General features: G+C 47.6%; 2 protein-coding genes across 4 annotated transcripts in view; one reads left to right on the top strand and one right to left on the bottom strand.

Annotated features, from left to right (window-relative positions):
- Positions 1-26653, bottom strand: part of cher (filamin protein cher) — a 202612-nt gene that overhangs the window by 74875 nt on the left and 101084 nt on the right. For 2 of the 3 annotated variants that reach the window (XM_065437644.2, XM_065437645.2), the window contains exons 3-6: positions 12179-12399; positions 5163-5363; positions 2058-2255; positions 101-341 (exon numbers count right to left, since the gene is read on the bottom strand). In XM_065437644.2, coding sequence (XP_065293716.1) covers positions 101-341; positions 2058-2255; positions 5163-5363; positions 12179-12399 — 861 coding nt within the window. The remainder of the gene's footprint in view (positions 1-100; positions 342-2057; positions 2256-5162; positions 5364-12178; positions 12400-26653) is intronic. The other variant, XM_065437646.2, reaches the window with a different exon arrangement.
- The window catches only part of LOC135906320 (uncharacterized), a 127899-nt gene that overhangs the window by 60086 nt on the left and 41160 nt on the right, over positions 1-26653 (top strand). The window lies entirely within an intron of this gene.

Genomic DNA, 26653 nt, shown 5'->3' with positions numbered 1-26653 from the left:
AAGACATCTGCCCTTGTCGGAACGTCGGCTCCATTCTAAAGGCTTCCCTTGTTCGCACCCCGTCAATCAAGAAATGGCGCAGCTCGAACGGTTCGCGCACCTTTGCTGAAGACGTCAAAGTAGGTGGGAACCCCAGCGCTGACGCCCGTGGGCTGCAGGCCTGGGCCGACGGCCTTGACCTTTGTCGGGTCGCCGGCGAAGCCCTCGACTTTGACGGGGAATGGACTCTTGGGCACCGCCTTGCCGGCGAACTGGACGTGGACCTTGTGCGGTCCCTCCTTGAGGGCGGTGTACGTGGCGGTGTACGTCTTCGCCTTGTCGTCGTTGTACCGAATGTCCACCTGCGACGCAGTACTCCGTACGTCAGAGAGCACGTGACCACAGGCAACTATTCACTAATCAACATGTCTTCAGAAAGTCAGAATTTGGGCTTGTTGGCTGAACGCCTCGAACTTAAAATAGCGCAACAATTAAATGACAGTGACAGAAGAGAACGCGCACAGCGCGGACTTCCAACACTTTATGCCGGAAGAGCGGTCGTATATAAACAGAGCATAATAAGAATAGCAAAATAAAAAGAAAGGCTGATGTGAAGTCATGAATTTGCTGAATTAGATACTGATGGGCTAGTTGGTTAGCCACGATATTGAAGCAGCGCATTTAAAACTGACACGTTTTACGCACGCATGAGAAAGGACTTACACAGGCGCCTGTGTTCGTCCTTTTTCATGTGTGCGTGAACATGTCAGCTTTAAGTGCGCTGCTTCAATATCGTGAAATCGCGCCGTGTCACTACGACCGCTGACGTCATTGGCGCTGTCCAGTAAAGGGTTACGGTATCTGGGAGCCAACGGCGGCAGTGACACGACATGGTTTCGCATCACTTATTTATTTCCTGCTATTTTCGTTTGGTCTGTTTATACTATGTTTTCTCTTTACAAACAAAGTCTCGTAAGTTAGCGCTGTGTGCGGCCTCTCCTGCCCCTGTCTCTTGTTGCGCTGTTCTAAATGCAAAACTTTTTTCGCTGTTTTCTTGTAACTACTCTCGGGAACTTAGTGCATAACGAACCGTTCCTGTTTCATCCCAGTATGTGGTGGAAGGTGGCCTGTTCAAGAAGGAGACGCGTTTCGCTGAAGCTCCAGAATATCGAAATTTTCGAGATTGGCATCTATCGAGAATGTTTATATGTACAACGTGGGCAGTAACTTTATTTTATATACATTGGGCTTCTGTCAAAATAATGTCTTCCCTGATGTGAAGTTTTGAACCGTTCTGTGGAGATGACGCACCTGGTATTCATTGTGACGCACACAAAAGCAAATGTAAGTGGTAGATCCTGTAAATGGCGCCTGCAACCTATTAATCATGAGCGACTAAAAGACATAATCACAAAAATAAACGGCTTTTCACTGTATGCATCCATATATGTCGCTCCATCAGGACTAGATATGCTCGTTTTAGCTCTCCTCTCGTGCTTTCTTAGCTCAGCTTGTAAAGTTCTTCACTGTTTCATTAAGCCCTTCCATGCGCGCACGCTATCATGGATTCTGACTAAATATGGCCAAGCTTCTTTAATACCGAGTTCTTTACGTAAGACAAAATGGACAATAATCTAAGCATTTAGTTTACAAAGTTTCGATCATTTATTGCAACAGCAAAGCTTAGGAGCACCGTACAAGGAAATTGAAAGAAAAAAGAAAATCGTCGTCGACTAGAAAAATGAAACTACAGAAGCATTGAAAGTTAAGCTAGTCGGCATGAATTCATTGCTGCTAAACAGCGCAAGGAAGCACACTTGGGGACAAAAGGACAAAACGAGGCGCTGACCCTTGAATTACGTTTGTGTAAACGAAAATGCAAAAAATGAAAATCGCGATAAAATTGAAATTATCGTGGACGAGCTTAGCTCGGCCCTTGACCACGTTGTCGTCATGCAGCAACGCTCGGGCGAGCCCAGCCCGTCCCGAAGAGGAGTACCTGCTTCCCTGTCGTCAAAAAAAGAAAAAGAAAAAGAAGAGAGAAAGAGAAGGAGAGAACGCGGATGCGCGATGCTCACGGGGATCTGCTGTCCTCCCGGCGCATCGACGTGCGACTTGACCTCCCCCTGGCCGGCGCTGAACGTCTCCACGGTGAAGGTGGTGGGCGCGCCGACCACCACTCCCGTGGGCTCGATGCCGGGCCCGTAGCAGCGCACTCGGGCAGGGTTCGTCTGCAGCCTCAGGGGCGCCTTGTCCTTCAGCTTGGCGTTGGGGAACTGCGAGGAACCAATGCGGGTGCCCCGCTCGATTGGTCGCGAGCAACGACCCTCTGGGGTTGCGCGAGCACCTGCTCTGAAACTGGTGTACGCGGCGCAACGGGGAAAGGAAGAAACGGCCGAGCCGGCCAATAAAGGAGCAACTGTGTAATGTTGCGCTGTGCCAGGTTGGAGAATGAAATACCAACTCTCCTGGACCTCAACACTGGTGGATTGTTCTCGCTGCTCCGCATTGTGGACGAAGTCGATGGAGTGTGCCGTATGGCCGCTGAGGTGTAAAGCCCTTCATTAGGGATCACTAAAACGAAAGCTGAAATTAAGATGGCAGCGCAGCGTTGGCACATGTAAGAAAAATAGTAGCAGACTCTTGCTCGAAAAAAATAAAACGAGTAGAAATCAAGAGATTCTTTGTGCTAGTAAAAGAGGCAAAGCTGTTGCGGGAACGGGTACAATCCTTATTGTTTGCTCTACATACTCTGACCTCCAAAATTATTCACGTGGTGCGTGGTTTAAAAAAAAGCCGCACGGTGCTCAGCGAACCTAGAACACCACAACAATAAAAGGACGTTATTCCAACTTTCAAACCAGTTTTAGAAGCACCTATGATGACATCTGGTACCTGAAGTATGGAAGTGCTCAGTGTGCTTTGGACTATGTCCCAAAACGAAAAAAAAAATAGCAGATGTCGCTCATTGCTTGTACGCTGTAAAAGTTGGTCGCGCTTTAACAGTTATGTTAAAGTAGTATAAAAAATTTTTAAAATTAGCAAATACGGTTATTTTTATTGCTGCAAGACGCCAAAAATAAGTAGATTCTAAAGCTTTATCACTGAATAACTAAACATTTTAAATAATCAGTAGACCTACTGACAAATCAGTAGCTGTGACAACACTGTGGCAACATTGTGGCAACACTGGCCGTACAGGGGAGGAGGTATAGATACTGATATGTATCCTGTAAATGAGTCGCTATACAGACCATTACCGAAGTTTTCGTTGTGCAGGCAATTTTTTATTGACAAGGCAACTTTAGAGAAAGAGAGTGGCAAAGAAAAGGAAAAGAGAAAATAAAGCAAGTCGATTAACGAAATGTATGTCTGGTTCGCTGTTTTACACATTGGGCAAAGGGATGAAGGAACGGTAAGGGAGATGCGTGCGAAGATGCGGTACTACATATCGCGTCTGCTAATGATCACTTATGTCAGTTCATTCGAACAACTTCAGCAATGTCTGCGTTGCTTTTCGCAACGTCAGAACACCACACGGCATATCCAAATTGTTAGTCCACAGGATGGCGCCGTACTGTATAGGCTTAAAACTGAATGTGAAGCTGGTCAATACACACACACAAAAAGCGTTTTTGTATTTCCGCGAGACCGTTTGTCTATGTCTTGCATTTTCTTGACTCAAACAGAGATCATACAGAAGCTTCGAGGTGGGTCTAGACTTGAACGCGGAGCTCAGGGGGCGCAGTGCAGCTAGCGACCGGCTCGGTTACGATATCACACCGCTTTCGTCGATAATCCCACGCGGAATGTGTTACATAACTTTAGCCTCTAGGGAGTTAAATTTGTGCTGGCACATCACCGCTTTCTGTAGAGGCAGAGCACTGCACCGAGTGATCGGTACTGAACTGTTTTCATTGTAAAGTTAATGTAACGCTGAGAAACATTGCGCGAAAAGGCACACCTTGTACCGAAAAGCAAATGAGGAACACGTGTTTAACAATATGTTACGGCATATCTGCAACGAAAGAGCGTCTGACACACGATGCCCGAAACAGTGAAATGGTTGAATCAAATTTTACATCTCAAAGATTTGGTATAAATGATATTTATAATAAGCAGAACACCATGAAGAACTGGTCGCTTTCTTTTTTTCATTATAATAGAAGTTTTGAGTTACTGGAGCCATTGCTACCAGAAAAGCCATATTATAAATAAATTACTAGTTTTAGGGGTCCTGAACTTATCGGCATGTGTTGCCCCGTAATTTGCGTTATGCTTAGGAGATTAACTATGTCATACACGTGTGTTGGATCAATCGGCGTTTCCTACGTTGTTTTTTTTTTTTCAGGCGTTTCGAGAAGCACCTGATGATCCACAGCATATACCGAGCGCGAAGCGGGAGAGGAGTGAGGGACGGGCGACGACAGAAAATCAGCCAGGAGCCAACGTTTAGAAAAATGGGTTACTTGCTTTCGCCCTGTGCCAAAATTTCGACAAGGAGATGTGTCTTTAGCCGGCTGTCTTCGTTCAGTCGACTGAAAACCGATGCGTTTGTCAAAACGTCGGAACAGATTCGAGCCTGAGTCTTCAAACTCCGCCGAAACATGTGTAGATCAGCGTCTGCAAGGTGCAACGTTGACTTCGATACATCGCGATGGAAACACGCGTTCCAATTCTCTTGTCTGGAATTGACGAAGGAACAACCCTGGGCAGGCAAACTTTCCGCGGGCGTTACTTTCATGTCGCTTAGTTGTCCGAGTGTTCGCCGCAGGAACTTAAACTGTGTCGTGAAACAACATCCTTCGCTGCAGCGGTGAACCGCGCGTTTTGAACACTTGAACTGTGATGAACAATCTAACCTATAGTCACGAACCTTGTATATGGAATGTAGATAGTAATTTTTCATCTCCTATATCCTTTCAGTTCTCTTCCTGTTCTTATTCTCATATCCCTTTCCCCTCTGCTGGACGCCGTTCAGTTGTCAGCCGCTTGGGCCAGGCAGTCACAGTGAGGCCAGAAGCAATTTCCTTACTTGTTAATCCTCGCATAGTTTGTCAGTTGAGCTCTTACTACGTTATACGAAACACAAGTTATGCCAGAACATGTATTCTAGTACACGAGAGTCGCTGTCGACTACGTTTCAAGCGGACGAGCAGGAAGGCCGAGCAGGGGACGCGTACCTGCGAGAGGTAGGTCATCATGGACAGCTCGTCCACCTTGGGGTTGACCATTTCCTCAGGCGTGACGAGCTGGGGCACGCCCAGCCACTCGGAGGCCAGGTCCATGGCTTCCTTGGCGTTGCGCTGGGCGTTCTTGGGGTCCCAGGTGGCCCAGTCCGGACACAGGCCCGGAGCGAGAGCGTCCACCAGGGCGCCGACGGCCTGCGAATCGACGGGACATCGGTGAGACCTTGAAGGGTGCTCGAATTTGTTCGATCACGAGGACACTCCTGAATCTGAGTGAACACGAGTTCAGGGTCAGCTCCAACCTCTTGCAGCAACACAAACACTGCGCGCCTCTTACAAAAGACAGTGCGGCGACGGCAGACTAGTGCACACAAGTATTAACTTTTATACTTGTGTGATGGTCTGCGCCAATGACACTTAAATGAGCCGCCTTCGCTTTAGGAGGTACAGTCTTCTTTATGAATTCATTTAAACCCTAGGCGGGCATCTTGTTAACCTCCCTGCCCTTTTATGCGAAGCATATTTTTTTACATATCTATACCTCTATTGCTTTCGTAATGATGAAAAATTATCTTTCTTTGTTCAGTTAGTGTCGGAACAAAATTTTTTACTCACTCGCTCACTTGTGCACCAGCTGGGATTTTTCCACATGTGTAGTCCATAACCTCGCTATAACCTCTCGCGGCTGTTTGTTGTATGATTCTCGTGCTGAAGATTTCCGTCATGGAACCTTATTTTAGCGCAGGAACCAGGAAATTACAGTCTTTAAACGCAGATCTGGTGCTCCACCTTATACTGACGCACTCTGTGCATCTGTGAGCAATATACAGGAAACGTACGATATTGCACTTAAGAAGCCACGTAGGACTAACATCTACGTCGAATGTACGCTAAAACCGAATTTATCTTTCCTTGTCATGTTGCTCACGGTTGTACATTCGTCCTCCTTCGTTTCGGAGTCTATTGCTATAGCTCTGAAACAATGCCTAAGACGAAGGAAGACGAAGTGATTCTTTGATAGAACGCTTGTGCTTTTGTCTCCGCTTTTTCGCTTTGTTTCCCTGCATTTCTGGGAGCTGCCGCTCCCTCCTTGCGGTAATGGATGAAGAAATCTCCGCGGACTTTCCTGGTGTGCAGCCGTCAGGTCGGCTAGCGTCCAGGAAACGTGGAAGTGCGTCAAGCGATACCGACAGCGAGGACACTGAGATATGTTCGGACAGCTACGACTCGTCGGACGATGACTTCCAGGTCGTGATGAGTAGATCAGCGAAAAGAAGACTACTGCAGGCATCTTCGTCGCCAAGTGCTTCTACCGTGAAGAGTGCACCGCTGCGCTGGCCGCACACTGTGCTCTTTATGCCCGTGGACCCGGCGACCAATTTGCGGCTCCTCAACAGGCAGGTCCTCTCTTCCTTACTCGAGAGAATCGCACCAAATGAGATTAAAGACGTGCGAATAAACCCGCGGAAAAATGTCCTGGCAGTTGATGTGCTACATCGTAGTGCCCTACAACACCTACAAAATATAACTGATATCGACAACGTAAAGGTGCGATCAATGATCCCTACAGGCTGCGATGGTACTGCGGGCGTCATTTATGACGTCGACGTTGCCATTCCTAATGACGACTTGCCAACGCTGATAAAGCCAACGACAGAAGGCAATTCCATTACAAGAATTTCCAGATTGGGAAACACACGCTGTGTGAAGATTATGTTTGAAGGAGACAGCCTTCCTTCCCACGTCAAAGTAGGACATGTCCGCCATCCAGTACGACCATTCGTACCGAAGCCCCTCCAGTGTTTCAAATGTTGCAAGATTGGCCATGTGAAGGGTGTCTGCGTGAACAGTGTAGTGTGCCCGCGGTGCTCTGAGTCCCATTCAGAAGACGCCTGCAGCACACATGTTCTAAAGTGCCCGAACTGCAGTGGTCCTCACAAGGCCTCATCAAAGGATTGCCCGCGGATGCGGAAGGAATTCACGATTCTAAAACGCATGGTGCGCGACAATTCGACGCATCGAGAGGCTGCTACCGCTGTTCGGCGACGTCGGCATCGACACCGAAAACGTTCAAGAAATTCCGCAACTGAAGATACGTACACGCCAGCTACAGTCAGAAGGGCTGCCGCATCTCCGCACTGCGCCACCAAGACAGATACAAGGAAAGCGAACAAAGAGGAGAGCCTCGCCCGTCCTGAAGAATGGCCTGAGCTACCGAGGGCACACCTCCCTGCTAAGATACCTCAAAACGCACCGGCTTCAACGGCTTCTGCCACTGTTGAAGCGACGCTGGCTGATGATCTCCAGGTCATCAACATTCTGCGGTCGCTCATGAGTGCCATTCGCGGTATACTTACCAACATGAAGTCTTCGTCTGCGCAAAGCGCACTACAGGTGCTGGACACTTTGAGTCCAGTACTTGCAGCTCTTGGTTAAAATCATGGCTCTCCAGAAGCCGTCGTTTCGTGACGAAGTCCGAAACGCGTCGATATTTCAGTGGAACGCCAGAGGACTGAAGTCACGCATGTCGGACTTTCGACAGTTTGTGTTCACGAATAAGTTCCCAGTCATCGTCATCTGCGAGCCCCTATCAGATAACATCAGACTGTCCGGGTATGAATGTTTCATGTCCGCCACCCACGGAGAATGCAGCAAGATCATCGTATTCATGCGACGTGATCTTACGTATGTCCATCACCCAGTGTCGCCTGACCAAGAAAACCAATACGTCTGTCTGACAGTGAGGAAAGGCAAGCTCACTTTCACATTAATTGGAGCCTACATATCGCCCTCAAGTCGGTTGGACTGCGAGAGATTACGGCGAATCACCACAGCGACTCCGCAGCCTTTGGTGATTACTGGAGATTTTAATGCCCACCACCATCTCTGGGGAAGTTCTAAGATAAACTCGAGAGGCAGAAGATTAGTGTCATTTGCCTCCGAACAAGAACTATGCTTGTTAAATGATGGAAGCCCCACCTTTCTACGTGGAACTGCCTACTGTAGCTGCCTGGACCTGACCTTTGTTTCACGCTCTTTCACTAGAAAGGTCAGGTGGTTTCCGGATATTGAAACGCGGGGAAGTGACCACCTACCCACTTATCTTAGGGTTGAAGGGTTGACGGACTCCAGGTTAGCCGCCGTCACACAATGCATCGACTGGCCAATGTTCAAGTCAATTGTCGAAGACGGCTGTCGTGATGACTTGGCCACTAGCCTAGAGGACATCATAAAAGGTGCCCTAGAGGCTGCGAAACATTCACTTCCGAGAACGTCCACACGCACCGAATACGACATTGAGCTAGAGAAGCTTCGTGCAATTCGTCGTCGTGCAGAGCGAAGATACAGGCGCACGAAGTCTGTAAATGACTTGAGGTTGGCCAGAAGAACTCAAAAGAAAATTCAGCGTCGCATGGACAAACTTGCATCACAAAGATGGAAATCATTCTGCGAATCTTTGGACCCACGAAAACCATTGTCTCACATATGGAGAACTGTTCGTGGTCTCCGTGGAACCCCTCAGCAGCGCCACCCTTTTAAGTCTTTGGCCCTTCACCAACAATGCAGCGAGATTGACGTAGCGGAAGCTTTCTGCAGGAGGATTGCTGGCGAAACTAGTTGCGCTGGAACATCGACGCTCCGCCACTCACCGATTTCACGCGACTCCCGCATGGATAGTCCTTTCTCCATGGACGAGCTCGAAGCTGCACTGGCCTTGTGCAAGCGTTCATCTTCACCAGGCCCCGACGGTATAACCTACCGTGCCCTGTGTAATCTGGGTGATGAGGCTCGAAAAGTGCTCCTGCTCCTATTCAACAGCTCCTGGCGGACAGGTACGGTTCCCCAAGAATGGAAGACCAGTCGCATAATTCCACTGCTCAAGCCTGGCAAGTCGCCTGTAGACATTGCATCATACCGACCAATTGCGCTTGCCAGTTGCATCGGAAAACTAATGGAGAGGATGGTTCTAGCACGGCTAGAATGGTACCTCGAACATTACCAGGTATACCCAGATGCAGTGGCCGGTTTCAGGCGGGGCCGTTCTTCCATAGACAACGTTATCGACTTGGTGACGTACGTCGAGCACCAGAAGTCCTGCAAAAGATTATCTGCTGCCCTGTTTCTGGATGTTAAAGGAGCGTACGATAACGTAACGCACGAAGCGATTTTGAACGCGTTAGAGGCAGTAGGACTTGGCGGCAAAATATATATTTGGATACGTAGCTATCTACATACGAGATCCTTTTTCGTACTTACCGAGGATGGCCCGACCTCCCAGCATTACAGTAACCGTGGGGTGCCTCAGGGCGGAGTACTCAGCCCAACGCTCTTCAGTCTAACACTCATTGGACTCACCGACATCCTGCCAGGCATTGTTAGGCTCTCCATCTATGCCGACGACATTTGCATTTGGACGTCGGCTGTGACGCGACTGCAGCTTCGCGCGCGGCTTCAAAAGTCAGCTACTTTGACATCATCCTACCTTCGAGAACAAGGACTTCATATATCATACGAGAAGTGCGCAGCGGTGGCATTTACCAGGAAATCAATGTCGCCATACGTGATATCCGTCGACAGACACATGATCTCGTACAGCACGAGTCACAGATTTTTAGGGGTGGTCCTTGACAAAAATCTCTCCTGGACCCCTCATGTGAATTATGTGAAAAAACGCCTGACAGGAATTTGCCATATGTTTAAGTTCCTTGCAGGAAAGACCTGGGGAGTGCCAATACACTCTATGCTGCAACTGTACAGGGTCCTCTTTATTGGATTCCTGCGATACAGCCTACCTGTCATGTCCAACACCTGCAGAACTAACCTGAACATAATCCAAAGCATCCAAGCCCAAGCACTCAAGATATGTCTCGGTCTACCGCGGAGTGCGTCAACGACTGAAGTTATTGCAGTGGCTCAAGATTTCACTATTAGAACGCACATTAGCATTGAAACAATGCGTGTGCACCTAAGACACTTCGCCCGAAACCCTACCCACCACCTAGCAAGTCTCCCAGTAGATAGGCCCCACACGACATTCAGTGCGACTGTCTTCGCGCACCGTGACTCTTTCAGGTCAGGTTACACACCTGCGGCAAGGCCTTCTATTCCTCCATGGTGTATGCGCCGTACTCAAGTGAACCTTACAGTCCCAGGACTTCAGAAAAAGTCGGACTTGCCATCATCAGCGCTCAAGCAACTAACTTTATTTCTCTTGTACGAGAAATACAGCGACTGCACACACGTCTACACTGATGGATCAACTACATCAACCAGTTCCGGCGGCGCTGTAGTTATACCAGCAATGAAAATAACCAAGCGGTTCAACACTTCCCATGTCACTACATCTACAGCTGCAGAGCTCGCGGCTCTCCGCGACGCGCTTGAAGTGATAAATACTGAAAGTCCTAGAAAATGGGCAGTCTTCTGCGATTCCAGGCCGGCCTTGCAATGTGTGCATTCATTTCTCCGACATGGAACTCACGATCAGCTCACGTGCGAAATCGCGGAACTTGTCCATCACTTAGGAGAAAAAGGCCATGATATCTCTTTTCAGTGGATACCAGGTCATTGCGGTATCATTGGTAATGAAGACGCCGATAAAGCAGCTCGGACGTCAAACCAAGAAGACCGCTGCGTCCCCATTCCGCTCTCAAGGACCGACGCCGCGAGACAACTTGGCATTCTGGCACGCACGATCTCCTTAGCAGAGTGGAATAATGTACATACAAGACGCACAAGACTGCACCGACTAAACCCATCACTTCAACTCAGACCTCCAGCCGGTGTGCACCGGCGTGAAGCGTCTCTTCTGTGTCGGTTATGGCTTGGAGTGGCCTTCACGAATGCCTACTCAGCACTAATTGGAATGGCTGATAGTCCTGCATGTGATGTTTGCGCATGCGAGGAGAACATTGACCACATATTGTGCCATTGTCCTCAATTTCAAGCCCAAAGACAGTATTTGTCCGACACATTGAGGAAACTAGACGATCGTCCACTGAGTGAACAGACAATATTAGAGCACCGTCCCGACCGATCATCGGCTCAGAAGGCAGTGAAGGCACTTTTGTGTTTTCTCAGAACTTCTGGTTTGCTCGAGCGTCTTTAACTGAAGTGCTGTCCTTACGCGTACCTACACCTTCTCTCTCCCTTCTTTCTCTTCCCCTTCTCCCTTCCCCCAGTGTAGGGTAGCCAACCAGACTATTGACTGGTTAACATCCCTGCCTTCCTGTATTCTTCTCTCTCTCTCTCTCTCTCTAAATTGAAGCACCGTAAACAACAGACATTCGGGCATACATATCTCGATGTTCGTAGATAAGCATGCATTATTGTCGTTAATAAACTACTTCTCATGGCTATTCGTCAAACAAATCCAGCACGGAGAACAGAGGACGATACTTTGGTTCCGAAGGAAGTATTAGCCTAGATCACGGCGTGAACGCTTATCGTCATTTTTCGTCGCCAGCATTACCCATGTCATCACTAACCTGTACTCGTTGAATTTTCGTCCGCTGCTTGGTATATGACTTGTGTGCGATACCTAAAGTGTAATATGTGCTTCTGCTCAAAAGCAACTTGTCCACTGAACCTTCTGAGGGCCAGAGAAACACCAGACAAACGGCGCTGGAAGACCGCGCGTTTCTCAATTGACGTTAAAGAGATCCGAATGCCACATTTCCACACACGACAGCTCTGACGTAAAGTTGTCTTTAGTTTCTTTTTTTCTGATTGTGCCTGCATTTTGATGATGATGCTTTTCGTCTCGTAATGATGCCTGTGGTTGTTTATAACTGTAAACATCCCAACAATACCGCAATAAGGGCGCACCAGGCATCATTAGAACGAGGCGCACCTTCGTTTGAACACCGTTTATGAACATTCAATGTTCCTAGCGTGGCAAGTGTCCTGTCTGTTCATTAAGAAACGAATGCTTAACAAAGACACCAGCTATAGCCTAACAAGAATTAAGTTGCTCTATATTCTGAGCCCTTGGAAAGTTCGTAACAGACCTGTCCGTCGTTCCAGTCTGAGGTAAAGTTGTTGATGGGCTTGTCGGGCAGCTTGCTCTGGATCCACCGGAGCAGGCGCTGCTTGGGCGACGGGCCGCTCTTGTCGAAGGCCGAGTCGTCGTCGCCCTCCCACATGGGCAGCGAAATGGAGTAGTGCAGAATGAGCGTCCATATCAGGCCCAGGATCAGCTTAAGCTTGCAGTCCACGATGTCTGAACTGTCTGCAATTGACAAGCGTTAATGTCGACGGTCAGTCGGTGCGTCTTCGACTTCATTTTGGCACGCACACCGCTAAGCCCTCGTCCCTATAGGGAAGGGAAAGGCAAAACCCTATGACCGAAGAGGAAACGCAGCGATGGGGATCCCAGGAGCGATGAAATGAAAAAAAAAAGTGATAGGCGTAACGTTAAATGATGGGGGAAGAGCCATGTCGGTTAGGGAGCAAACGCGGATAGCTGATATCATAAAGAGGAAAAGGAGGCTTAGCAACACCCCGTGCCCGTACTAGGTCGTTTGATGCTCGCCAACGTCTAATTTGCACCCTCTCGAACGCAGAGGACAAATTCGGAAGGGAAAACAAAAATATTCGAAGATAGTGAAAATGCCAAAACTTGGCCTCTCAACTAGTATCACGCAGAACGAATAAGAAAAAAAAAGTTTTAATTAAACAAAGGAGTAGTTAGAAAATGGACGAGTGGCAAGAGCGAGCACATCACACACAAAATACACATAAAGTCAGACCATCTATACAAAATCTTGACGTGTCATTCCACGTGTAGAATGTCTAAGGTCAGCCTGTATAGCATTCCACTCTTTGTCCACTGCTTCTTGTAGACTAAGAAAATAATCCGTTAGTAAGCCCAATCACAACAGATACAAATGCAATAGCATTGTTAACCGTATTTTTTTAATAGCTACGCTCCAATCATGTGCTTCCTTTTTTTCTTTATTTCAGACGTACGGTACATACACATACATCAGTCTCAGGGGGTGCGGCAAAAAGCACATCGTTTGCCTGATACATTTTACGCTGTGCACGAGGCGATAGGCAATCGCAAGGCATCAAAGTGCCTAAGAAATACCCGCATTAAGTCTATCTATATTTTGTACGGTCGAAAGGAGAAGTCTACGTAACTTCGTCACGTATTCATGAGTACATAGGCTGTTTCAGCGGGGACCGTTTTCATTTTTCGGCTGTGTAAACAAGGTTCCCGTAAGGTCACCGAAGGGCGAATTTCGTCGTCGTGTTGGTGAGCGACTAGATTTTTAACTGCTATACTATTATTAGTGCGCATATACAATTTCTATAACGATTTTTCTGAGGGACCATTCTAAATTAACGTTATTACCGCACTTTGGCTTACTGCAGTCGCCGCTGTAAGCGCTGCCATAGGCGAGAGAGAACGAGGGATGAGAAGGAAGGGAAGGAGGAGGTATAGAAGGACTAAGAAACCTTAAGTGAAAGTGAGATAGGGACAGAGAGACCACAACAGAAAAAATAAAAGGCAAAATAAGGCGAGCCACCTTAGAAGACGGTGCGGCTGGTTCTCGCACATTCCCTCTCTCTCTCTCTTGCCTTTCTCGGCCCACGCATAGTTCGCGTGCGTTCTGCGGATGCCTCCCGTGCATTCTCGTGGCGTTGCCTCTTCTGCCGCCTGTTCGAGAAGATGCTAAATTCGGACACGCGCACCGGCTCGAGCGGAGGCGAGGAACGGAGAGCGGCCGAGCGACGGCTGTACACCGCCCGCCTCGCCTCGTCTTGGAGGGGAATCTGCAGAGCTGTCAGGCGGGGGAGGGAGCACGCCGAGGAATAGTCGCTCGCACTCCTTTCTCGCTATTTCGGCTAATTTGTTTGGACCTTTCTCTTAATTTTCTTATTGCGGTTGCGGACAGGGAGAAAAATGTTTTCGTCGCGAACGAACCATCGCCGAGTCGACGCGGCAGTTACAGATTCTTGACCCGCCGTTGTTGTTCCCTATCCCTCCCTCCCTTCCTTCCTCCCTCCCTCCGTGCTATATTTACGCTTCTGGTCTCAAACCAGGCGAATAACTCGTGTCGACAAAGCGGGTGCGAGTCGGTTACAGTTGGAGTCAAGGATGGCGATGTCGAAGTCCGTTTGTTCAAATATACTGAGCTTCCTTCCTTACTTCTTCACAACCCACGCATAAATGGAAAATTAACCTTATTCTTTATTGTCCCGCTGAGTTTTTCGTTACGACATCACACTATTTGAACAATTAGCATTTAAGAGGCCAAGCTGGTGCTTTACAGCTGCCGGCATTCTTCATTAGCGGTGTTGCTTTGCGTGCTACGTAGTACGTGGTAGTGTAGTTGCCTTTTGCATTGGTGTTTTTGTTTGCACTGTTGGTACGAGCGTTATGTGGTAATACCATGCTGTTTTGACACTCTCGTTCTAATGTCGTGGTGTGTGCGTTCACTGCAATCAAGCTAGTTTTTCTGCATTAACTATACGTGTGTATGTGTAAAAGAGAATACGAGTATAACGTTTCTGTTTCATGGGACAGGGAGCAGTCCAGTGCCACATTCTCTAGCCAGCAGCCCCTTATCATATAGGAACAAAGAAAGGCCGGGAACACACGTCAGACAAATTTTACCATTAGGGTCGAAGTAAATTGAATGCGTTTCGGTAAGCAGAGACTGCACAAATACACTGGCGCTTTATTTACTTAAGTTCACAATGTCACAAGAATAAATTAAATTATGGGCTTGAAGTTCCCTGATGAACACACGGGCTTTGAGAAACGCCTTAGTTGGGGACCTCCAGATTATTTTAAATGACCTTCAATCGCCTGAGGTTCTTTAACGAGCATCAAAAGCAGTTTACAGGAGTGTCTTTACATTCCACCTCTGCTGCAATGCTGCCGGCGCGGCCGGCAATCGAACCCTTGACCTCGGGCGTAGCAACAGAGCGCCATAGTCACTGAGCATCTGCGTCCGCCGGATTCGCAACGACAACATTGCGCAGCTGGTACTGACAGTAGTTGCGCTTCTGCTGCTCACACCGAAGCAACGCCGTGAAGCCTCACGACCAGGCATCTCTGGTCGGAAATTTAAGCGCCGAGGTGTCAGTTAGCAAACGCGGCAGAAATGTTTCGCTCCGGACGAGTCTGCACTGACGCCACGGGGATAAGGTCCATGTAAGGGGAAACGTTGTAAAACGTCACGCATTGCGCGACACTGCCGATGTCTCCGCGGAGGTCGCAGCGGATGCGCGGAGAGGAAGTACTGCCGCCGTGCTGTGACGACATTGCAGCGACAGCACGTCGAGCGGCAACCGTCGGGTCTGTCGCGTCGCGCTGTGAGCGACGGATGTGGAAATTGGTGGCGCCTGCAGCGTCGGCATGCGTGTCACTGCCGCGACATTATTCACACCTATACTGCGGTAACACGCTTCACTTGCTCCGTTTACTTTTTAAAGCCTATAGAAGCGGATATATCTACAAAGAGACAAGGCTGGGACGATGAGACTCGGAGTAGATAAATATAGCAGGGCAATAAATATTGACAGGGAGCATACACGGACCCACGCACCCGACGTTTTTTTTTTTTTTAAAGCTTGGCTGCGAACTGAACGAGCGCGGTATCGCTCACCATGGGTAAAAAAAAAAAAAGCTGTCGCGGGCTCTAGCTGTTTTAATTGTCAAAGTCATCGGGTTTGAGTTTGAGGCTCGTGCTGAACCAAAATCAATTGCGGCTGGTGTCGTTTGGGCGACCTGCCAAGCAAACGCGATTCTATTTTGTTTTGACAAAGAAGAATGTTTTTAGGATTCATTCTTTCTCTGGGATAGAGTCGGACTGACTGTACACATGGAGAATGGTGCAGCTTTGACACTTTATTTTCAACGGTGACATGTATGCTTGTTTCATTAATATGGCGAAGTTTGTTACGCCGAAATTCAACTTCCTAGTCAACAGAATAGTCGCAGAAAAAAAAAAGGGGGGGGGGGGGTCCTCCAACCTTCTTTTATTCTTAAGCAGTGGCCTTTTGTATCATATCTGCAGGAAGTTATGAAGTTTCGAAATGACGTTATGTGGCACTTGAAAGCGTTCTAGCATAAAACAACCACGAGGCGTGCATGAAAGCAGGACACCAGAGCTCCGGGTTTCATTCAACCGGAAAGCTTTCACAAACACATGAAAATTAAAAGAAGAAAAAATTGCGTTCGCTAACGGACGAGACCACTTTTTACTGCGAACACCGTAACTGTTTGCTTGAGGTCAACGCCCTGAACTATTCCTATAGGCACCGCAACCCTGTATGTCCATAGCAGTGACGGGCTCTTTCAACTATTCGCACGGAGAAAATGTCTAGTTGGCAGACTATAGAATGAATTTGCTTCAACAAAGAACTCGTAGCCTTGTGGCGAAACATTCCCACCTAAACCATACATTTGGGATACTAAGCAGTCGGCGCAAAGCAGCAAAGCAATACTTGGGGAAAGCTTGGAAAAAGTGGTTGGTTCACCACGGACGAAAGATTCATCGTTAACCAGATAACACGCGCAAGACAGGACCAACGATCACTTATGACTCTTTTAAGGTCACTCTTGCCTGTGTTTGTCTTTGTAATTATGAGACTCATGCGGAGACCACACGAAGCACGTCGGAACTTTCGCGAGAAACAGGCAAACAGCAAGTTCGCTTTTATTCAAGTACGTCAAATGTCCACACGTCTTTCAAGGCAGCTGGGACCATCAACCTAACTGCGAACGGTCAACAGTGGTCAAACAAGAGATGTCGCTGGAGAGTTAGCGTTTCCACAAGGGGGCTTTTATTTGTCAGGGCAAATTGACGCAAGCGGTCTGACCGAAACCTTGGCTCCAACCTGAGATACACCTAGTCCGACCCGTGTTGATCACTTGAAGTCTTCAACTTCGTCTTAACCTCTGGGTTATTGTTTAGCTAAGTACACACTTATTATTTATTACTTACAACTTAAACTTATTACTTACAAACAAACACTCTCGCATTATTTATACATTTTGCTTACCACATACTGCAGACTTGCGGTATAAACAATGAAGGCATAAACATAATAATAATAAAAGTCCAGCACAAGAGCAAAAAGCAAGTAGGGACATGTTAGAAATACAACAAGGCCCAGTGACATGCTATATAATTCGTAATCAGGAGAATTCCAATCACTAATTGTACGTAAAAGAAAGAGTATTTGAATGTGTCAGTTTTGTCAAATACGAAGGTAGGGTATGCTGACGGTAATGTGGAGTATAACCTAAATACAAGGGGGTTACGTAAGGTGAAGGGTGAGGGCTAGCTTTTCGTTAAATTCATGACGCATTTTCTTTCGACTACTATAAATGAACTAATTATATAAGAGTTCATTAGTTGTAACGGCGATTCAAACGTGGATAGCGTATTGTATACGAACCGTTCAAATTCAACGCCTTTTCATACACGTTTCCCGCAAGTTATGGAGACCATCCGCAGAGCCGACGCCTCAGCTGGGGTGGGCATTGGGCAATAGCCCGACAAAAATAAATACGAGTCGCGAGATGAATCACGTCTTTCCCGCCACCTGTTTTTCGTTGACATCGCGTCGCGGTGTACAAAACCCGCTCGATTGCGTCACGCTCGCTATACCGCACGTCGTCGTGGTCAGCGAGCCGTGTGACGAGTACATATGATGTGTGCACAAGCCTACTTCACGGCAAACGTCTCTTATCTGCACACGGGCGTGCCCTTACAGTCCTCTCACGCGACGTCTCTAGTAACCGTCTAAAGTCTGAGCTCATCCGCGGATTCGATATTCTGCCCGATTCACTACAACGCACACTTGAAGAGTTGTCAAACGCTTGCTACTTCCTCGGCATAAAACCGCAAGACCAGAGGGCGTGGCCTCTCCTTTCAGATTCTCATCCGTTAAAGCTTTCCACCGGAACGAACATTTTTCGCGCCGAAGCCCACGTATACAGGTGTGCGAGCAGGTGTCAAATGCTCGTAATCTCCTAGATGTGCAAAGAACGGGCATATATGCGTAGAGGAGAGTGCGAAGCTGGTTCCTGCATCGCGAGAACCGACTCCTCACTCTCGGCAAACAGATTAGCAAGTTAATTGTTTCCTGCCTGCGTGCGAGCCCGGCGGACCGTGAAGCGGCAGCGACAGTGCTTGTGTGCATGCCTGACGTGCATGCGTTATAAGGGCGAGGCCGCGTCGCCGAAGACACGCCGGCCAGAATTGTGGAAAGCTGCCAACTGTCAGCGGCTGTGCCCGACCGACTGGCTCCGGGACTGGCTTGCCGGCTGGCCGAACCGCGAGGAAAAAGCTCGGCTCTGCCGCTGTTATACCGTTGGAGCCACGGTGGATGGGGTCCTTGCCGTCGGGTCTTCTTTCCTTCCTTCCTTTTATGTTCTTTTGTTGGCGCCTTTGCTTCTTCTTCCTTTCGTTCTTTTCGTTTCTTCGTTCCTTCTTACTTTCTTATTCTTCGTCTTCTTTCTTTTCTTCTTTTGTATATATTTTTCGTCGTTGTCATGTGTGTACCCTTCTCGTTCCTTAGCTTGGCACCGGGCTGCGTTTCGTAAGAACCGTGCGAGCCGTCATACTTTCGTTCGTGCGCTGTTTGTGTATGCGGGTGCTGCCGTGGAAGCGCGCCGACTGAGACTGCGCAGGCCATAACGCACGCCCCTCGCTGTCGGACGTTCCCCAAACAACCCGTTTGCGCGCAGTAGTAGATCACTAGACCTTCGCGCTGTCCCGGCTTTCTCCCCGTTGGGCCAGTCTTTTCTCTTTCTACGTTCGGAGCATATGAAACTGCTCGGAGAAGGAACTTCTGTTCGCGCATTTCTTTCGCCTTCTCTCTCTCTCTCTCTTTTTTTTAATCTGTCAGATGCTCGGGCTGAGATGAGGTGTGGAATCGGGTGACAGGTGTGTGGCGAAATCATTTCATCTACGAGAGAGGCAGGATGCAAGAATGAGAGGATAACGTGACTACTTGGTATACGGCAACCCATCGATATGTTTACAATGCTATAACACTAACGTGTGTCATACCAGCACCACCGACTCACTCAAACGTCGCTCTTCATACGCTTAACACTTGTTACAAAAAAGCCTGAAGCCGTATTTAGCCCGCTGTTACGCCTACTGGTGTACAAGTATTCCATACGCGAACGTTGATTCTACTTCCCCCCGTAACTCGCCACCCGAACTAAACTAACGTCGTCTAAACCAAGCCTGACGTAGCAGCTATGTGAGGTTAACCCGAATCCAAGTATGTTTATCAAACGTACCAAACATTTATACGCCACCGAGGCTTGTCTAAAGAGTGGCAGTAGCGAACCTTTCATCCAACAAGAAAACAAATTGTTCCATTGCAGCGCCTTCTGTTAACCGCGCCGCTGTTCTCGCGAGACAAAGTACGCGAAGAATGCAGCTTAAAATACTGGCTGAGTTCAGTTGCATGCTCATTGAAGCGCAACATTTTACGTGAGCAGCATAGCCCGGAATCTATTTACGCAAATTTTACATTCCTTACGCAAAGGAATGTAAAAAAATTAAAGGAATTACGCAAAGACGGTGATTTTATTGAGCCATCTAAGGTTGCCACGGAGTTGAACCTATTTTTTAGTTCCGTGTTTACTACCGAAACGCCACTTCCCACAAGTTATAATGCTATTAGTATAAACGCGGACATGAATGACATCCTAATTACGCAGGAAGGCATTGAGCAAGCTATTGATCGTTTACCGAGTAATTCAGCCCCCGGACCCGATGACATTTGTTCGAAATTGCTCAAGTTAACAAAACCAGTGATAGCTCGCATACTCGTCCCAATTTATCAGCAATCCATTGATACAGGAATTGTGCCTGACGCTTGGAAAATCGCACGCATTATACCTATATTTAAATCTGGAGATTCTTCTGTCCTTTCAAATTACAGGCCCATCTCATTAACGAGTATACCTTGCAAAATTCTTGAACACATCATATCATCAGCAATAATGAAGTACCTCAGTCAGCAGAACTTTTTTTTTGGAAACCAGCACGGATTCTTGAGTGGCCGTTCCTGCGAGTCACAGTTATTTGAACTCGTGGCCGACCTGCACGACGCTATACACCATTTAATGAGAATTGATGCCGTATTCATCGACTTTGCCAAAGCGTTCGACAAAGTTGCTCACAATCGTCTTATATTTAAACTTGGAAATCTAAACATAAACAACAATGTCTTGAACTGGATAGTTAACTTTTTAACTAACAGACAGCAGTTCGTGTCTGCGAATGAATTTTGCTCCGCACTAACCCATGTAAAGTCTGGTGTGCCTCAAGGTTCGGTGCTCGGGCCGATCCTCTTCCTTATTTACATTAATGACATAAGCAGCAACCTCACTTCTACAATTAGACTATTTGCGGACGACTGTGTTATTTACAGAAAGATTACGGACCCTCATGATACTAATGCTTTGCAATCAGATCTTGACAAAATCGCTAAGTGGTGCGAACAATGGCATATGGAAATAAACGTTTCAAAAACTAAACTTGTAACATTTACGACGGCTAGAGTCACGGAACCCATCTTTTATTCTATCGGTAACGTGGCCATTGAAAAAGTTCCTGCAATCAAATACCTAGGTGTCCACATTACTTCTGATTTGACATGGCACAAACACATTGAATATATAACCGCCAAAGCATCCAAAACCCTCGGTTTCATTAGGCGTAACTTATACTTTGCAAATCAGGCAACCAAACTCTTAGCTTACACAACTTTAGTCAGATCTCAACTAGAATATGCCAGTTTAATCTGGAACCCGCATCAAGCTTATCTTGCCGATAAACTGGAATCGGTTCAAAATAAGGCTTCTAGGTTTATCACAAGGACATACGCTCGCTACTCCAGCATCACAGATATTAAATCATCTCTAAATTTAAGCTCACTTGAAAAGCGAAGACTTGTCACCCTGCTATGTCACTTTCACAAGCTTTATCACAATCCTTCAACGTTCACAGAATCTCATATCAAACCAGCACATCGCATTTTCCCCCGATTAGACCACTGCCTCAAAGTGCAACCCAAGATGGCACACACCAAACTTATGCGTCATTCACCATTGTTCCTTGCCATTTATCATTGGAACAAACTACCTGCAGAAATCGTTTCCGAAAATAATTACGAGGCATTTGTAAACAAACTTAAGTGCTTATTTTGTGCTGGTACCTAATAGATTATCATAAGTGTATTTTTTTTCCATGTTTTGAGCATTGTGGTCCACATGTATGCATCTTCTCAAACACTTGCTTTTTTATGTTCCCTGTTTTCCTGAGCGCATGTTTGTTTATGCTTTTCGATTTGTTCATTGTCTTACGCAATATGATCACTTTATTGTACTTTTTAACCCCCTATGTAATGCCTGTAAAGGGCCTTTAGGGTATGTGAATAAAAAAAACAAACAAACAAACAAACAAACAAACGCATTTGTGTTCATCTTAATTTTTTAGTCTACGCTACGCTGACTGCTGTTGTTACCCGGTAGCGGCCTCCTGGCCCCGTCAAGCTGTGTTCTTACAACTTTCTTGCGAGGGTGGCCTTCAACAGTATACTTTGTGCGCTTTGTAATTAAATCTTGACTCGATATAGAATAAAACGTCCTCCAGACTGTTCAAATTATCGCGCGTAGTGGAGCTTGGTCAAGTTGGTTTGACGTGAAGCTGATCATAGAGTTTATGGGAAAATCATTCAGGTTGGCGAGCAATGCGTAAGCGGGTCGTCGATGTCATTGCCACGTAAACAATCGCAGTTCGCAGATGGGAATGCGCAGTAGAGCGAAAAAAAGATTGTTGTGTATGTAAGTAAGTTTAAGTTTCTTCCTCCATCCTTCAACAAATCAGTCGTAAGTAGGACATTGAGTCTTTTCTATTTTTTACTTGTGTCCGTTCCGCTTGGCCCTTCATTCTTGCAGTCACGCTCAAATTAGTTCTACCGACTTGGCTGCACAGCGATCTGCCTCAAGTACTATACGGACACGGCACCTGTACGCTTTGAAAGCACCAGCGAGACGCGCGTCCTTAGGCCTTAAAGCGGGCTGAACCGTTCGCAACGCGTCCCTACCCAATGTGCCAACTTTTCGTTTTCCTTTCTTTACATCACGGCGTGATTTAAGTCTCTCTTCGCCGAAGACCTTCGAGAGGACAGGTTTTTCCTTTCCCCGAACTCGCGGAAGGAAAAAAAAAAAAAAAAACGATGGCCGCTTGGTGGTCGCACGGCGAATTAAACTTGCGGCAAAGGCAGAGAGCACGGCGTGTCGCGCGCATTAGAGGGAACAAAAAACAAACGAACAAACAAAATACGATAAATAAAAAAGAGCACTCTGTGCACAAAGCACGGCGCGCCTCCGTATTTGGGTCAGCGGCGGTTGCCCTCGGTTCGGAGGGTCACGGTCGCCGTCCCCCGACAGGACAGACTCGACGCGGCGTCGTACCGCTCACCAATCTGACTAGCGTTTAGACAGTGCCGCGTGACCTAATAAACAAACATTTATGCAGTCGTCTACGTGATGTCTGTGGGCGCCTTGTACACTGCTTCCTCGATTTGCACATTTCCTTTTTTCCCCTTTCTAGCCTGTGAGGCCTAATCCGTAGAAATCTTCGAAACAATAGCCGTTTAGCTCAAAAGCAAGACGGCGAGACGGGCCAGATTAGAGTATGGGGTTTTACGTGCCAAAACCACTTTTTGATTATGAGGCACGCCGTAGTGGAGGACTTCGGAAATTTTTACTACCTGGGGTTCTTTAACGTGCACATAAATCTAAGTACATGGGTGTTTTCGCATTTCGCCTCCATCGAAATGCGGCCGCCGTGGCCGGGATTCGATCCCGCGACCTCGTGCTCAGCAGCCCAACACCATAGCCACTGAGCAACCACGGCGGGTCGGCGAGACGGGCCAGTCGGTTTCGATTCGTTTTAACGTGTGGAACGGCGCAAACAAACGGAGTCGACAGGAAGAATGCACGTCAACACGCCGCTGTGTTGTCGCATATTCTTCCGTTTGTCCCTGTTTGTTTTGCCCGCTTTCACACGTTACAACGAAAGCGCGAAGCTGTGTCCACGGAGCACGCCGAAGCGAGTTGCTCCGGATTAATTCTGACCACGCGGGGACGTGCGTCCACAGCGCGACGCACGAGCGTATTTGCATTTCGTCACCGTGGCATCGTCACGTGAGCAGCAGCAGCAGCTATTGAGCCACCGCGGCTTCCTTTATTGCCGAGTAATCCGCATCTCGGTACACACAGAAACGTACGCGTGAAAGGAAATAAATAAAGATTAAATTGCCAGCCCAATATGCGATGACCTTGTTGTAGTACATATATACACTAAAAAAAATTGCTTTTTAACGCAGCTTCTGCACGTGTGACCTGTTGGGAAGCACGTATCTGCCCGCTATGCACTACCATAAAACATGTCTTTACAACCTTTGCAAATTCCTCAGTAGGAGGGAAATTGGCGCACCACATTTGATGTGAGTGAGTGAAGAAACTTTGTTGTGAATGCCTGCAGAACGGTTAGCCTTCCTATGTTAGGGAGGCGTTACCGTGACATGGCCATGACGTCTTCGCGGCGTGTGGCGCCTCTACTTCGGCCGCGGCCGCACTATTCCCTTTGGTCGACCGCGCCTGCCGCTCTTTTGGGGTGGCAGCCTCCCTTTGGTTTCGCTCGGTCGTTGCCTTTCGAGGGCCGCCTAAAGCTGCTGGACAGCCTGGGTTTGGACATCTTGGTCATAGCACCTCGTTGCGGCCTCGAGCCGCGGCGGGATCGTTGTTATCGTTGCAGCTTCGTGCGGATTCTTAGCACAGTCCCAAGGCATGTGAGCTGCAGTGGCTCTTTCCTTTCGGCACACACAACACAGATTACTTTCATAGACACTTGGACACACGTGCCTCATCAGCACCGGGGTGAATAACCACCCCGTTTGAAGTTGTCGATATAAAACCGCCTCGTTACGGGTCAAGCCCAGATGAGGTGGCGGCATAGTCATTCGCTCCACATGCGATCTCCACTCATGTGGAGATCGCAAACAGCTGTTCGTCATGCTGATGCAAAAGCGGTCCGCAAGTTTCAAAAGGATGTATAATAATGTTTTCTTGGTAGTGTTTAACGAGCAGATATACGTGTTCCCAAATAGACTCCAAAAAAATCTACAGAAATTCTGAGGATTGTCTATTTATGCGTAAGCATTCTTTGGCTCGGCTGCTGCTTGGCTTTTGCTTACTTGTTTAGATAACTTATGCGTGTCTGCCCATCGCTACCAACCGTCTACTATTACACTATTATAATGATTACATGGGTTACCTTAACCAATTATGCATTTATTTTGCAGATATATCGTATCAACTGAGCCGAAACGCCGTCACAGCCATTCTTTCTTTCCTTTTCAGTCCAGTCTTATTTTCCTTCTTTAGTTTTCTTTTTTACGACCTTGACGCATCGACAGCGACGTAACCAGTTTTTTGTCTACCGCTACCAATCACATACTATTATAACGAATTCACGTTTTAATTTGACCAATTATGAATTTATTTTGCAGATGTATAAGGCGTCACGGAACGGACAGATTTTTGCTGGGGCACTCTCCAAATAGTGCTCGCTCATTAAAATGGTGCGCCCGAGAAGCGCACTGCTTCAGACAACGACAGCAAAGCTACCTGCCCACCGGCTGCCTCACGTATCGATCGACTTTCAGCCTTCAACGCCCTTTCGAGCCACACGGAAACGCGCGGACGCAGGTCGTGCGTGCGCCCAGCAAACTCCGGGCGACAAGTCACAGCCGCCCTCCCTTCAGTCGGGCTCGTGCATAACGAACCGCCACTTGCGGCTGGCACCGAAGGCGTGTGTGTGCGCGTTCGCGGCCAAGAGGGCCGGCCGCTAACGAACTGGCCGCCCTGCCTTTCCGCGACAGCTTTGTCCGGCTGACGTCCACTTGCGCCGCGCGGTCTCAATAGCTGTCGCGAGAACGTGATCCAAGCGAATACAAAAGAAGAATCCATCTTTTTTTTTGTCCTTTTTGTCTGACGGGGCATTTGGTTACCGATTAAGATGCCGGTGATCGGCGTTCCTCATTCCACGAAAATGGTGCCATACTTTTACGAAAGGCGAATCGGGCTGCCGCATACATCACGTGACCGCCTTTTCTTTTCTTTCCTTTCTTTTTTTTGTCGAGAATTTGTTCATCCTCCTGAGATCTGAAGACAGCTATGGGACATATTTTCTCTTCAAGCTGGTTCTTATCGTCTTCTTTTATATTACGAAGGAGATAAAAAAAAATGGCTGTGGCTTAGGTAAGGTTAAGCCCAGGATGCGAAGCATACTAGCCTTTATTTTAGTTGTTGAACCACTGTTTAGCCTGGTGAACTGCTGTTGCTTGGCTATATTTGGTTCGGCTAGACGAAGAAACAACTCATGCATTACTTCTTCGCCTTCAAGAGTGGAACGCGACAGCGTTCCCGTCGACCCGCCAAGGGGTGTAAGACAATGGGCTACAGGGCAGCGACTACGCGCCCCGCATTGGACGCGGTGAGCGTCGAGCAAAGCAGCGTTCGGCGCGGCAACGAAATGTGCGCCTGAGCAAGAGACGCACGCCTTAGAAACAGCTCGTTTCTAAGGCAACACCGCATTCACTAGAGGCGCTTTTGTACCGCTTTGAAGCGTTGTACTCGTGGCTCAGTGGTAGCGTCTCCGTCCCACACTCCGGAGACCCTGGTTCGATTCCCACCCAGCCCGTCTTGCAAGAGTTGAGCCAAAGCCACTTCTCCTCTGTCGTGACGTCACGGTGTCACGTGATTTCATGGTCACCGCCGCGCCTGAGGAGCTGGGTTGAGCCCTCGTAATATGCTTCGCATAAAATTTGTTTCAAGTTGAAATGCCACAGCTAAATGGCAAAAGCTGCTACTTAGCACGCTTATCCGGGCAATTCTCTACCGGAGTAAGAACATTGAACTTAAAGCAATTGGAAACAAGCTCATCTAGTCGTGGATGATCTGAACATCAGGACGCGCCGGAATAATCTTAAATTCAAGGGCATTCTTCAGGAAAAAAAACTGAGAAATGGAATGACACGTAAAAAAATAAAAAACAGCTCCCTTACGCAGTTTATAACAAACTCTCTCACTATTGAGCTTGGTGGAATTGAACGGGTTTATAGACAGGAACAGCCGGTATTTGATCGCCCTATAAAAAGTTCAAATTTTTGAACTTTAAGGATAAAAGCAACACTCTCAAGAATTCATTTACGCTTAAATACTTTGGATCTGCGCTGGTATGGGTGGGAGAAGGCTTTTCATGGACTACGTAATTTTTCGGGCGGTACTATTTTCAATAGGCTCAGTTACTCGTATAATAGGAGCTGCGACAACGTTACGAAGCAGTGTGAATGCCTTTTTATTATAATGCTAATGACGACTAAGAAAAATTTTCACTCAAGTTTTCTCACAATAGTGTAGTATT

The sequence above is a fragment of the Dermacentor albipictus genome, chromosome 5 (assembly GCF_038994185.2).
Source record: "Dermacentor albipictus isolate Rhodes 1998 colony chromosome 5, USDA_Dalb.pri_finalv2, whole genome shotgun sequence".
In the NCBI taxonomy this organism is placed as follows: Eukaryota; Metazoa; Arthropoda; class Arachnida; order Ixodida; family Ixodidae; genus Dermacentor; species Dermacentor albipictus.
Note: the sequence above shows the minus strand (reverse complement) of the source record. Positions and strands in the feature narration are given on the sequence as shown.